This window comes from Sinocyclocheilus anshuiensis, unplaced genomic scaffold (assembly GCF_001515605.1).
Source record: "Sinocyclocheilus anshuiensis isolate Anshui unplaced genomic scaffold, SAMN03320099.WGS_v1.1 scaffold43, whole genome shotgun sequence".
In the NCBI taxonomy this organism is placed as follows: Eukaryota; Metazoa; Chordata; class Actinopteri; order Cypriniformes; family Cyprinidae; genus Sinocyclocheilus; species Sinocyclocheilus anshuiensis.
The window spans coordinates 2,252,697-2,266,106 of NW_015549580.1; the positions used below are offsets into that span (position 1 = coordinate 2,252,697).

General features: G+C 37.7%; 2 protein-coding genes across 4 annotated transcripts in view; one reads left to right on the plus strand and one right to left on the minus strand.

The window, feature by feature from the left end:
* LOC107657731 (testis-expressed sequence 10 protein homolog) overlaps positions 1-8,340 on the minus strand; it is a 23,600-nt gene extending 15,260 nt beyond the window's left edge. Inside the window, exons 1-10 of one of the 2 annotated variants that reach the window (XM_016445959.1) lie at positions 7,154-8,340; positions 6,176-6,257; positions 5,491-5,680; positions 4,612-5,120; positions 4,316-4,525; positions 2,623-2,869; positions 2,420-2,532; positions 1,870-2,129; positions 1,648-1,786; positions 977-1,146 (exon numbers count right to left, since the gene is read on the minus strand). In XM_016445959.1, the coding sequence (XP_016301445.1) occupies positions 977-1,146; positions 1,648-1,786; positions 1,870-2,129; positions 2,420-2,532; positions 2,623-2,869; positions 4,316-4,525; positions 4,612-5,120; positions 5,491-5,673 (1,831 nt within the window). In that variant the 5' untranslated portion in view covers positions 5,674-5,680; positions 6,176-6,257; positions 7,154-8,340. Of the gene's footprint in view, positions 1-976; positions 1,147-1,647; positions 1,787-1,869; positions 2,130-2,419; positions 2,533-2,622; positions 2,870-4,315; positions 4,526-4,611; positions 5,121-5,490; positions 5,701-6,175; positions 6,258-7,153 lie in introns of both variants that reach the window. The other variant, XM_016445958.1, reaches the window with a different exon arrangement.
* LOC107657728 (meckelin-like) overlaps positions 6,634-13,410 on the plus strand; it is a 59,217-nt gene continuing 52,440 nt past the window's right edge. For both annotated transcript variants that reach the window (XM_016445954.1, XM_016445955.1), the window contains exons 1-7: positions 6,634-6,739; positions 7,049-7,097; positions 9,622-9,652; positions 10,489-10,569; positions 11,672-11,811; positions 11,921-12,046; positions 12,157-12,202. In XM_016445954.1, coding sequence (XP_016301440.1) covers positions 7,050-7,097; positions 9,622-9,652; positions 10,489-10,569; positions 11,672-11,811; positions 11,921-12,046; positions 12,157-12,202 — 472 coding nt within the window. In that variant the 5' untranslated portion in view covers positions 6,634-6,739; position 7,049. The remainder of the gene's footprint in view (positions 6,740-7,048; positions 7,098-9,621; positions 9,653-10,488; positions 10,570-11,671; positions 11,812-11,920; positions 12,047-12,156; positions 12,203-13,410) is intronic.

Below are 13,410 nucleotides of genomic sequence, written 5' to 3' on the forward strand. Positions count from 1 at the left end.
CTTTTAAAATATATACACATTAAATTACTACAAGCACGAATTAATGGAGACCTTGAACAGTGTTCGTGCCCTCACATCTCTCCTTCACACGCTCCACTATTTACCGCCTAATGACTGTCACAGGATTGCGCTCGTGCTCCGTTCATCTCACTGACACATTTTGAGCAGCTGATGTGTGATCTCTCCTTAGTACTCATGGCCAGTAATGCTAAAGTGAAGTAGTTTTACTTTTCTGTAGTTTTTCAATGGCTCTCGGTCATACCGACTACATTACCTGAGCATTTCCCTAGGTTCTCTAATTATAAAGGCTGCTGTGTAATTTGCCCCCTGACTAAGCATTTAAAGAATTTAGGGGAAGCATTAAAATAATCCTGTGAATGCACTTAAAGAATGCAGAATCGAATCGTTAATCGAATCGAATTTAATTGTGAATCGAATCAAATTGAATCGTTCTGAATTTGCAAAAATCGTTCTTGAATCGAATCGAAAACCTATGAATCGTGAATCGAAGCGATTTCTCTGTCTACCCAAAGATTCACAGCCCTACTATTTTGAGATTGATTATTCATTCTAAATGTAAAACTTGAGAAAGGAAATAGCTCCCCCTAGTGACAGATTTATGTAGCTGCAAAAGCTCAACAGTGAAGGAATGAATGTCTGAGAAAGAGAGGGAGGAAAAATATCAAGAGAGAAAGAGGTTTGTCCTGTCAGTGATCACAGATAGACAGACATCATTAGCTGCTGACGCACGCTGCTGATGTCATGAGTGCTAACACACACAAAGGGAGCGCTGTGCTCCCGAAACACAAAACTACAGAGAGCTTATATCACACTCAGAACCGGAGATGCCACCACTCTAATGCTCACCCTCACTACCGCCCGATCCCTTACACAAGCCTCTCCCAAGCACACACACATTATAGTATTGAGAGAGTATGCTAAACAGTTGTTTGTGTATATGAGTATATATTATTACCATAAATACTGCAGGCATTTTTCTGAAGACTCTGCAGAAGGTCTTTATTGCCCCTCGCGGCAGCTGGATGGATCGTCTCTAGCAGTTGTGCTGAGAGCTGAGGATTCCTGCTGCCAAGCTGAACCAACTGCACTGGCAGTGACGCCAGCCAGCGTGCCAGAATCCTGCTCCTGAAAGAGAGGGAGACTTTAGACACTTCCTACTGTCACAAGGTGCATTTCTAGACTCAAATAATAAAAAGAGTCTGAGGGAGTCTTCAATTAATTTCACAAACAAACTCAGACATGTGGAAAAAACTGGTAAAACTGAGAAAAAAAAAGACAAATAAATTAAAAAAAAGACCATATACACACAATTATTTGTTAAAATACTTTTTTCCTATCCCAGCTTAATATGCAGAGACAATGAGCTGTCAATATGTTTCATAGCATTTTCGTATTCGAAACATAGCATTTCGTATTTGAAATATAAATCTTTTGTAAAATTATAAATGTCTTTACAATCACTTGGACTTTTCATCTTTTTTTTTTATCTTACTGACCCCAATCTTTTGAACAGTAGTGTGTGCATAGAAATAAAATAACCAGAAAGGCCAAACAACATTGATGTTAGAAAAAATGGGACAGACCAGGCACCAGGGCCAGATAAAAAAATGGGTGGTGGGCACATACCGGGCAATATGAGGGTGATTCTGATGCTCTTGAATGTAGAGCTGACTGAAAAAGCGCAGCAGCAGAGAGCGGACACTCACAGCCAAGTTCCTCTGCTGGTACTGCACATACACAGCCTGCAGGAGATCGTCTGTCACCACTGACAACACACACACATTTGAATTTCAGCAGACCTTTATTAGAAAACAAACGTTTGTCTGCCGTAAAGAAAACCGGCCTCACCGCGGCTGCGCTGGGTGACAATCATCCTCCACACCACCTCCAGTAAGGCTGCCAGGTGCTTTGAGCTCAGCTTGCCCTCATTGGACAATGTCTCCCTAATAAATACCCTGATTGGTCGGAGCCAGTCAGCATCTTCGGCTTCTACGTGATCCTGGCCCCTAAGACTGAGTGTCACCATAACTTGGCACAATGTCACGTTTAGGGCCAATGGTTCCACGTTGCCGCCAGCAACCGTCCCAGCTGCTACCTGCTGCCTAATCCTGAAGACGAAAATAGAGATCAGTGGTTATTATTTTACACTTTTTGTTCAACTGATATAATAGGTATAGGGGACTAGATAGGGGTTATTTGTTTGTTTTGTTTATAAAATATGGCATGCTTTAAATAAAATATATAAAAAATGAATTTAAAAAAGCTAAAAAAAAAAAAACTTCTTTAAAAAAAAAAAAACTTGAAACTTCTGGAATCACAAAAATGAAATGTGGTTCATTAATTTACATATATCAACACTCTAGGTTTCTTTAAATAGAACATTTGGACTTTTTGTCACCTCTTTCCATCAGCCTTCTTCTTGTGTCTTGCCACCTCCAGCAGGCCATAGGGGAAGTTCTTCATGAAGTGGTGTTTGAAATCTGTCAGGTATGAATTCCGGAACCAGGCATCCTGCAGGGTACAGCAGAAACAGGGTTTATGTGATATTTATGTGGCTATATAACATCAGCAGTGCAGCTGCTACAGTTTAAGTGTATGTACCAGTATGTCCTGTTGGTCTCTATGCGGGGAAACTCTTCTCAGTAACTGCAGTATGGTGAGGATCTGGAACATAAGAGCCATGGCCTCTGCTGAGAGCAGGTGGCCACTGTCTGTCTGCACATGATCTCCACCTGCCGCCTCCACCCAGATCTCCAGCAACAAAGGCACCAGAGTTCCTGCAAAGCCCTGCACGGTCTCAGCCGAGCAGAGTTCCTTATTCATTCCAGCCCCTGCCTTAGAGTCCGGCCTGTACAAAACCAATATAACAAGTGCTGTATACTGTAAACACATGGCCTTTCTGTCTTTTGATCAAACTGAAAAGCCTACAAAGTCTCAGCGATATAATGGTAGTAAAAAAGCAAAGCAGTACCATACTGTTGTGCAAATTTTGTTACCTGACCGTGATTACATTGTTTAGGCAGTGTGACATTCTGTTTTATTCTGTAATTTATAATACATCAAATCCAGATGGGATTATGAAAAAATCCTGTTACAAATGTAAGTAAAGTGTAGGGAAAAGTTGTTACATTAGTTCAAACAGTAGAGCATGACACAAATTAAAAAAATATATATCCTGAATGCAATGTAAGTCACTTTGGATAAAAGTGTCTGCTAAATTAATAAATGTCAATGTTATTTGCTAAATTAGTGCAGATGTGACCAAAAAAAAAACTATTTAAACTTTAATAGAAATTTTGTGTGAGCAAATATGTGGTTTCATCAGTTAACATGCAGTTTAATGTCTATCAGTATGAGGTCTCAATAAATTCTCTCTTTGAATCACAAGTCATTTTTCTGTTATGTCTGATTTTAAATGAATTGGGAACCAGTCATCACACTGTTCACCAATATTAACCCATTAAATACAAAAATATTATGAGATTAATAATAAATTCATTTAATTGTTGAATCTACTGTCTGCTCTAGTTTAATTTCACTTGTCACATAAGACATGTTACCTGATGCTGGTATTGTACTGAAGGCAAACTTTTGGTATTTAACCAGTCCTATTCTATACAAAAACATACAGCTAGCTATAGAGGTTCATACTTAACTATATAAACCAGAGGTACCCAAACGTTTTACTATGAAAAGCCAAAATCAATCTTGACTGAGGGCCATGGGCCAAAAAAAATTGTTTCATTACATCAAACCTCTAACTATAAGGAATTATATTAAAGAGAAAGTGGTTAACCCTGGTTCCCTTCATTTATTATTTAAACATAAAATTAAAAACTTACTTTGCAATATACCATTTTACTGTACAACGAAACTTACATTACAATGAAAACACATAAACAATAGACTTGTAAAACAATTTTCTTGACAAACTTTTTAAAATGTATGCTTGTCTGTGTGCCACACCCTAAACCTCATCATTATTGTCTGTTCACTAAGAGTGACGAGTAGCATCTCAAAGTGCATTTAAATTTTCAACATATTCTCTTCATTTATGATGCAAAAATAAAACAATTAAAAGCTAAAACTAAAATATAAATTAGAAATTGATACATTAGAAATGGATTTTTTGTTTTTTGATATACTGCCAAATCAAATGTCATCAGGCCCTAGTTTGGCCCTTCTGATATAAACAAATAACTTTCAGGCGATATTCAGTCGGTCTATATGGAGGACATATTGATAATAGAAAGAGAAATTTACTGTAATCATTTATTGTAACAATTAAACATACCTTAGCCGATAAGCAGAGTGTGGGGTGGGAACGGCTCCAGAATTTTCAAACACTTGGATCCTGCCCTTCCCAAAGACATGCTCCTCCCAACTCACATCCACAGAGGTCACCGAGCCTTTCTCTCCAGCCCACATTCCAAGGCCAATGCTGCTGGTCACACCTTCATCCAGAGGTCTTTCCTCAACAACTGCCTGCAGAAAACTGCCCAACCTGAACGATTACACAAATTGTTAATAAATAATAACATGGCAAACTACATAGAAAGAATGGGGAGAATTTTTTTTGGGATGCAATACCTGAGCAGCACAGTCAGTCTCCATTGCTGTGCTGTTACAGAGCGATTTGTACTGATAGTCAGAGCAAAGCCCCCTTTCCCAGATTTATCCTGCCCTGTTGCAGCTTTTCGCTTTTGGGAAATGAGTTCTAGAAAATTTGTCAGAAGCACCGTATGTCTCTGAGAGAGAAGTCCAGGATAGTGCTCCAGCACCACATCCAGGACCCGGAGAGCATCTTCCTGGATGGCTTCTGAGATGTGGGTCATGGCACAAGTGAGGTGAGCACTGAGCAGGGGGAAGAAGGGAACCACCCGTTCGGCGGGGATACACTGAGTGATGAAACGCAGCAGACGCACTGCAGCTGCTCGCACAGAGCCGTCTTTGTCAGTGAAGAGTGCCGCCACCTCAGATAGTACCGCTGATGCATGCAGCTCAATCATAGAAGGTTGAGCTGACAGCAACTCCCTCAAACCCACCAGAGCTCCCTGCTTTATGTTACTGTTGATGTGGTGTAGCTTGGACAACAGATCCTGAGACAGTGAGAGACAATGGAGGGGTGATTTAAAAAAAAATGTCAGTGATACAAATTTTACTATATGTGCCTGTTTTATACAACATTACATTTTTAATTCACAAATGTAACATTAATACTTAATCCAACTCTCTGAAAATTGCAAATTATGTATCCAGCTAATTCAGTTGTGCAACTGACAATGCAGATCTGGCTAACATAAGTGTGTAAAAAAATAAAGGTGCATCTTAACAATATGTTGCATTAATACATCACTGTTAGTCATTTGATTGATGCATTGATCAATATTGATGTCTATTTACACCCCTATAATGAACCATAGAAAGATGAGGGTCAGTGGAAATTGTGACATTGTGTGTTTTATGTACCTTAATGTCAAGTTGCCTGTGCGTTGTTGGCCCTGAATCCGCATGCTTAAGCTGCTCTGGTAAATGGATAGCTTTTGATCTGAAGTTGACGTTTGTTGCATTGTCTGCTTTTGGCTTCTTTTTGCCAACCTTGAGCTGAACTTTCTGGAAATCACCTTGCCTTTTTTGCTTTTTTGCTTTCATTCTTCAGTTGTTAAAGAACAAAAAGAACTGGAACAAAAACAAAAGACCAGTAATATGGATTTCACACATCATATTATTATATTAAAATGTACATTTTAGAATATATAATAAACATCGTCATCTTCATAATTTCACAAGTTATTCACAAAAGAAAATGTGAAATTTCACCAAACAAAATAGGCAGTTTGATCCTGACAGTTTTCTCCAGCATCGATTGCACGTTAAACTAGAACTTCACAAGCACAACCATTCATCATCATTTTAAATGTTTAAAATGTATCAGTTCATTTAATGATTTGCAACAGCAGATCTGTTTTATGTACATATGTAAGTTATATAGAAGCTGTAAACAACACACGTTTGATTTGACGTTTATTTCAGTTTGCATAAGCGTGGCGATACGCAGCCATAATTATCAGCGATTAACTCCATTGCACAAATTCATTTACTCAGCTTAAATACAAATACGAACTAATACTTAAGATAAGTTTGTTTCACTCACCACAGATCATCACTCGTGCTGCTTTTGAGCCATTAAGGGTCCATCAACCTCTGTTGAGAAAATAGTCCGGCTAAACTGGTGCCTGATTAAATTTAACACAGCAACTATTATTTCAATATTTGCTCAATAGATACAGATAGCGATTCACTTATAATATATATAATTTTAATTCAAATATCTATATAGATACTGCAAATTACAGTCACATATCAAGATTGTGCAGCAGTCTTTTTTTGAGAGTCGAACAAAGCTCGCTTCAAAATAAAGGTTTTGATTGTGGTTTCAGTTCAGCTCTCTTCACTTATGTGTCCCGGTAGTTTAATAAACTCCATAAATTTTGTACTTATGTAATAGTAGACAATATCAACGACAGTAATAATTGAATATCATTTACTGTATGAGTAAATTATTAAAATAAATGAATTAGCATACATTCATAATTATACCTAGGACTTTTATTTTGGAAATAGGCGGGAAACGGACTAGGGTCTTGACTGTTTTATTTCGGCCGTTCCTTGTCGTGTTTCTATTTTCAAAACCAAACAAGCCTTTGCTCAACACAAGGTTAGTAAAAACAACCACAAACAGGTAAATCATTTAACGTGACTTTAAATAGTTGCGTTGTAGTGAATAGAGAGACCGCGCTTCATGTTAGAGGCGAGCGAGTTTAAATGTAACGTTAGCTGCGCATAATGCAGCGTGAAAGCGTGTGATCTTTGTAATGAGCCAGAGTCGCCGTCATTTACTTTCTCTTACAGCCGAAACGGCATATTAGTTACACACGAATTACTCCTACCCTCCTTTTGAATGTATTTTTTTAATTGCAGCAATAATCAAAATAATGTAATATGTGTGCAGTATTGTCTTTTGCAGTATGGAAGCTCAACCAAATCCTAATAAGAAGGGCAGGGCCGGTGGGAAGGTGAGCCCTAATAGCACCACATCAAATCAGAGCCACTCCATTAGCTTTATTCCTACCTTACCACGTGGATGTAGAGCATCTGCAGACGTGCAATACTTCCCAAACAGTGGTCACTCGGTCCGCTGCTGGTTCATGAAAATGTCAGTTAAAATTCTGGGTGAAATGAAAATTCACCTTGTCAAATTTGTAAATGCATGTTATTCGGTCTCATTGCAAACGATTCATCTATGCACGTTTTTTGACCTGGTCATTTTTAATTAAAATTCACTTTTTTATTTATTTATTGCAAAACAAATTCTACACATACTTTCATTTAACAAAATATAACTCAATTTGCTGGTGAAACGAATGACAGACTTCTCTCTGGTCACATATGCAGGACTTTTCCAATCATTTAGTCCGCTTAAACTCTGCACCTGCAAATTTACATTCATCTGCCTCCATTGTTGAGTGCCCACATTTTCAAATCCAATCAACAACCAATGCATAGAACCAAGTCCTCACATTCATTTCTTTTTTGATGATCCATAACACTTGGATATACGTCACACAAAATGTAAGAAAATATCTGTTGCTAATTCTGTTTCATTGCGACTTTATTTCTAATCACTTTATTGTATCTCTTCAATAACACAACTGACATTTTTACGTCAGCATATGCAAGTGTTTGGTCCAACTAGCTAATGCACTGTCAGCTCATTTAGGTCACTAAAAGTAGATATAGGGTATAATTAATTTTGGTCATTTATACTCTACCTAAAACTGGTTATAATTGTTTTGATGTACTTAGTGGTTGAATGATTTCACCCACCTGTATCACCCATAACTCTGTTATGCCATGAAGCTCAGTTTGACAGAGTGCTGCAAACTGTCTGTTTGACGGGCTACAGTTTTATTCAAAGGAATCCCCCCCTTTTTGCATATTGTAGTCCGCTTCATCAATCATCTGTTAGTATACAGATCTTCCAGCAAAATGAGCCGATAAAGCGATGATCACACTGTGACCAACTGTAGTTGGCATAGTGTTGAAGTATGACATATTTCTCATGCCTCAAATAGTTAGTCTCTAAAAGATTAATACTAAAATAATATTAATCTCTGCCCTGATGTCTGTGAGGGTTAAGAGTATTTGCAGGATCATGTGGTATCTGAAACCAAAATAATTACATAACTATGAGAGTATTAATTAAAGGAAAAAGTTAAGTGGTCAACACATATTCATTGCAGACCTTGTATAGAAGACTAGGCCTATGTATTTTCTAGGGCTGCAAGATTAATCGCATGCGATATTTAACGCGCATCTTATCAGTAAAGCCGGTTCTGTAATCAGCGGTAAATCTCCATCACCTGCGGGCTTTCACATTGAGCAGATGCGCATTAAATATCGCATGCGATTTATCGTGCAGCCCTAGTGTTTTCCTAAAGTAGCTTAAATGTACACTAACTTTCAAAAGTTAAGGGTCGGTAATATTTTTTAAATTCACTTATTTATTTTTTTGAAAGAAATTAATGGTTTTATTCAGCAAGGATGCATTACATTGATTAAAAGTAGCAGTAAAGACATTTATATTGTTACAAAAGATTTTGTCATCGAATAAACGCTGTTCTTTTAAACCAGTGATTCTCAACCCTGGTCCTGGGTGCCCCCCAACACTGCACATTTTGTGTGTCTCCCTAATCAAACACACCTGATTCAACTCATTAGCTCATTAGAAGAAACGAAATGGGTGTGTCAGACAAGGGAGACACACAAAATGAGCAGTGTTGGGGGGCGCCCAGGACCAGGGTTGAGAAACACTGCTTTAAACCATTTAATTATCAGAGAATCCTGAAAAATATCAGTTTACACAAAAAAAAAAAAAACTTCAACATTGATAAGAAATGTTTCTTGACCAAATCAGCATATTAGAATGAATTTGAAGGATCATGTGACACTGAAGTAATAGCTGTTAAAAATTTTGCTTCGCCATCACAAGAATAAATGACATTTTAAAATATGTTAAAATAGAAAAGTTATTTTTAATTGTGATTTATATTTCACAATATTATTATGCTGTGTTTTTGATAAAAAAAAAAAAAAAAGCAACCGACCCCGAACTTTCGAAAGGTACTCTTTATTCATGTCCATAGTCTGTCAATGACCTGACACAGTGCTGCATTTGACCTGTAAAAGACAGATAAGAATTAAAAGTGAAAAAAAAAGCATTCTGTTTGAAAACAGAATGTAACTTGCAGAACATGTTACTCTATCATCCCGTATATTCTCTTGTCTGCTTGATAGAACTTTATTCTTGGGGAGATTAATAAAGAACAATTGTTCTTCTAGCATGAGAGTGTCTGGTGAAGAGACACTTTGTGTCCTCCTGTCCAAGGACTTTCACCCTCTACTTTTGAAGTGGAGAGGAGAATTTAAGTGGAGGAGGAGGAGAGTGGACTCTGCTCTTCAGCTCGGGTGCTGTTATATCTCTCTAATTCCTCTCTGTTTCTCTCCCCCACCAACGATTTTATTTGTCGTCTGTGACAGAAAAAGCAGCAGCTCTTCAGTGGTGACATAGGTAAGTGCCGCCCTCAGAACCCTTCAGTTCTGCCCTTCAGCTGTGCCTGGCCTTGGTAATGTTATTGCCATGTGCCACTTCTGGGTGTTTCAGAGCTTCAACCCTGAACACAACACACAAGCACAGCTCTCAAACTAGCACCTTTTTCAGACCAATGCTTTGCACCATTTGATCTGCGGTGTGCTGAACAACATTAGAAACATCAACACTGAGCTCCTTCGAGCAACATTCGAAAAATCATGACCTGCTCTCGCCATGTGCTTTAACGTCAGGTCAAGATCCATGTATATTAGGAGGTTGGGTATCCCACCTTTTATCCCCGTATGTCCGCTTAGGGTCATCTAAGCATATTAATTGTGCCACCCTGTGCAGGGCATGCATTAAGCTGCCTAAGAAAAGTTAACATTAAATGCATTATTTCAGGTGCCTTTTAAGCTTGAACTCAGTTAGAACAGTTACACTGCTGCAGTGTGATCGGCTGACATCTCAACCAGTGTGCTTTTGTCATCATACTGGATTTGTAGACAGAAAAACAGCAGGCGTCACTGCATTCATTCAAATCTGTTGAGTTTGTATATGTTGTTCAGCGTTTAAGTGCAGAGAGTTGTGGCTCACTTGTCTGACCACAATTTTCCATCAAGTGTGACTGTTGCCCATAGGCCTGGGGGTAACTGAATGGGTGCTTTAAGCACTCAGCTAGTTTTGTTTTTGTGGTGCAGTAACCACTTGGTACGGTTTCAGTAGAGTGGGAACACTGTCATCTGTGCTTTAAGTCCAGGTTCACAATGCTTGTCCATGTCCTTATTGATTTTACTGATTCATGTGCGTTTCATCAGTCTTCACCTCCAAGAATGGATCCATCCAGACTATACCTTGTCTGAACAAAAAGCTCAAATCAGTCACCGATGCTGTTATTGGTGAGTAATGATGTATATTTTGTTACCACTATATAAATGTAGGCTAATAGGCTTAAAATAAGGCATCACACTTTTATTGGTCCCTTACTCTAATGAAATAAATTATTCATGACTTAAATTAAAGTACCCCTGTTATGCCATTTTTAAAGTTCCTAATGTTTTTTTGGGAGTCTCCTACAATAGGTTTACATGAATGCAAGGTAAAAAAAACCTCAAAATATGCATTTAATATCACCTAATTTTCCAACGATTTGTTCGAAGCAGTTCTAATGTTCAGTCTCAAACCCATCCTAAATCTAAACCCATCCTTTCCATGAGCCTACTCTGCTCTGATTGGTCAGATGACCCAGTCTGTTCTGATTGGTCTACTGCCTACAGCGCGTGACGGAAACGATATGCCCATTGCAATAGTTCCGTATTTTGAACACTCAGTAGAAAATATAAACATCAATTATTAATCATACTTACAGGTTGTGATTCAGTGGAGCCAGCTGGTCCAAATAAACTGGTCAAGAGCAAGCGTTTTGTGAATCCTGTGTTGAACTCCCCGAGATTAAAGCAGTCATCAGTAAAATGACTGGAACACAAAAAAGATTGGGGTTGTACTGCTGTGGTACAGTAGAAAAAAAAAAAGTAATTTTAACCACTGATTCTTTTACGCCGTGACGTGTAGCCGTCACAGAAGTAGGATTCGAATTGCTGAAGACTCGTTTTGGTTGTTCAGAGTCAATTCTTTCTTTTGGGAGACTTTCGGCTTTACAACTTTGCAGATCGTTTATATTCATATACAGCTACAGTACACACTTCATGAAAGGCAATATTCAAAATGGCATAATAGGGTCTCTTTAATCAACTGTTCACAAACATTCAAAATAAATGTTTAGATAAATACTGATGATCACTGCATTTTATTTAATTTGTAAATTGTTTAATAAAAATGCATCAAATGTTTAAACTCTCTCATCCCTGTTAATTTTTGTTTTTGTGGTGTTTTAAATTGTATAATTTTATAATTATTTTGCTCCCTCAAATAGCTTCTATATGCTTTGGCTGATTTTTGAATGATCTTATGTTTGAATACACATGTGCTTTGTGTTCATAGGCCTACAGTACATATGGGAGTATAGAAGCCCATCTAAGTCGGTTCCACCCCATTACCAGTGTAAACTGTGTAAAGTTCAGCGGCTGCAGAATGAAATGGCTGCTCACATCACTGGCTGGAAGCACAGCTTCAAATACTTGGTATGATTTTCATAATCACAATTTTTCCTGATATCACAGATTATCTCTGTCTATGCTTTTGATATAATACACAGCCACCTTATTGTGTTTTTTGTTTTTTGGAATACAGAAGCAGAACCACAAAGACAAGGTTCCCCATGAGGAAGAGGCTGCACTTAAAGATCCAGCCATCAGGAAAGCCATTAAAGCTGCTGCTGCTGAAGTGGAAAAAGCTGAGGGAAGAGGTCAAATCAAGGTGAAAGACTAAATGCCGATGTGCTCTAAAGATTTTAAGTCTCACGCTAGTACTTTTTAATTACACGGTCTTGTCTTTTTTTTTTTCTTTTCGTTTTCTTTTTCTTTCAGACTGTGCTAAAGGAGCCATTTGAGGTTATGGCATTTCAGGGCATGAGTAAGTCAGTTGTCTTCTGTCATACAACATCCAATCTACAGTAGAGATCAAAATTAGAGAACAATCTATAAATACTTGAGTTTTTCTGACATTGTTAATTTTCATCGCTCAAAATTTGAAGGAATATCAGCTGTAGGTATACCACTGTTATACTAACATGTTTGACAAAATAACCAAGGCATTTCAACAAATACCTTTATTTTGTGGAGAACACCGTGATCAAAATTAGAGAACAGTAACCACTGTAGCATTAAAAAGAAGATTACAACAAAAATTTTGGAGGGTTACATCTGTCAGAAATTAGTAGGAAGTTTAGAGGCCCCTGCTTTGAATGACTTCAGCACATCTGCGGCCGCAGGACATCACTAGTTTCTCACACTGTGCTGGTGTGATCTTGGCCCACTCTTTTTCCAGTCTTTTCCATATTTCGGTAACTGTAGTGGGTTTCTTTGCCATAACTTTGTTGGCAAGGATTTTTCAGAGATTTTCAGTTGGGTTTAGAATAGGGATGTCAACGATTAATCAGTGATTGATTCATTGACGTTAAGAGATGTGATTGATTAAAGCTATCGATGGTCGATTAAGTAATTTCATTTTGGGGTGCATGCGGCTCATGATGCGCAAAACACGTGCAAACAACTGTGAGTGAATTATTTATATATATATATATATGTATATGTATTTAATTCATTACAACTTGTTAATTTGTTCCTACAATTTATTAATTTGTGGCCATGGTCCATGTTTCATTCATTTGTTCCCTAGATAACCCATGATTAAACTAAAATGAGCGAACAAATTAAGTCGTAGGAATGAATTCTTAATTCGCGGCCACAAAATCTTTCATTTCGGCCCACATATCATCAGAATCAGAATCAGCTTTATTGCCAGGTATGTTTACACATACGAGGAATTTGTTTTAGTGACAGAAGCTCCACAGTGCAACAGAATGACAGTGACAAGACAGGACACCGATAATAAAAAGAATAATATAAAAATAGACAATGTACAAAAAAGCAAAAACACAATATATAATATAGACAATTTTGTATGTACAGGTATGATATGTGCAAATTTGAAATGTAAATAAGTATGTGTGTTAAATAAATAATGTATACCAGTGTTGTGTGTTCCACGATTATTGTTAAGTGTTCATGAGATGGATTGCCTGAGGAAAGAAACTGTTCCTGTGTCTGGTCGTTCTGGTG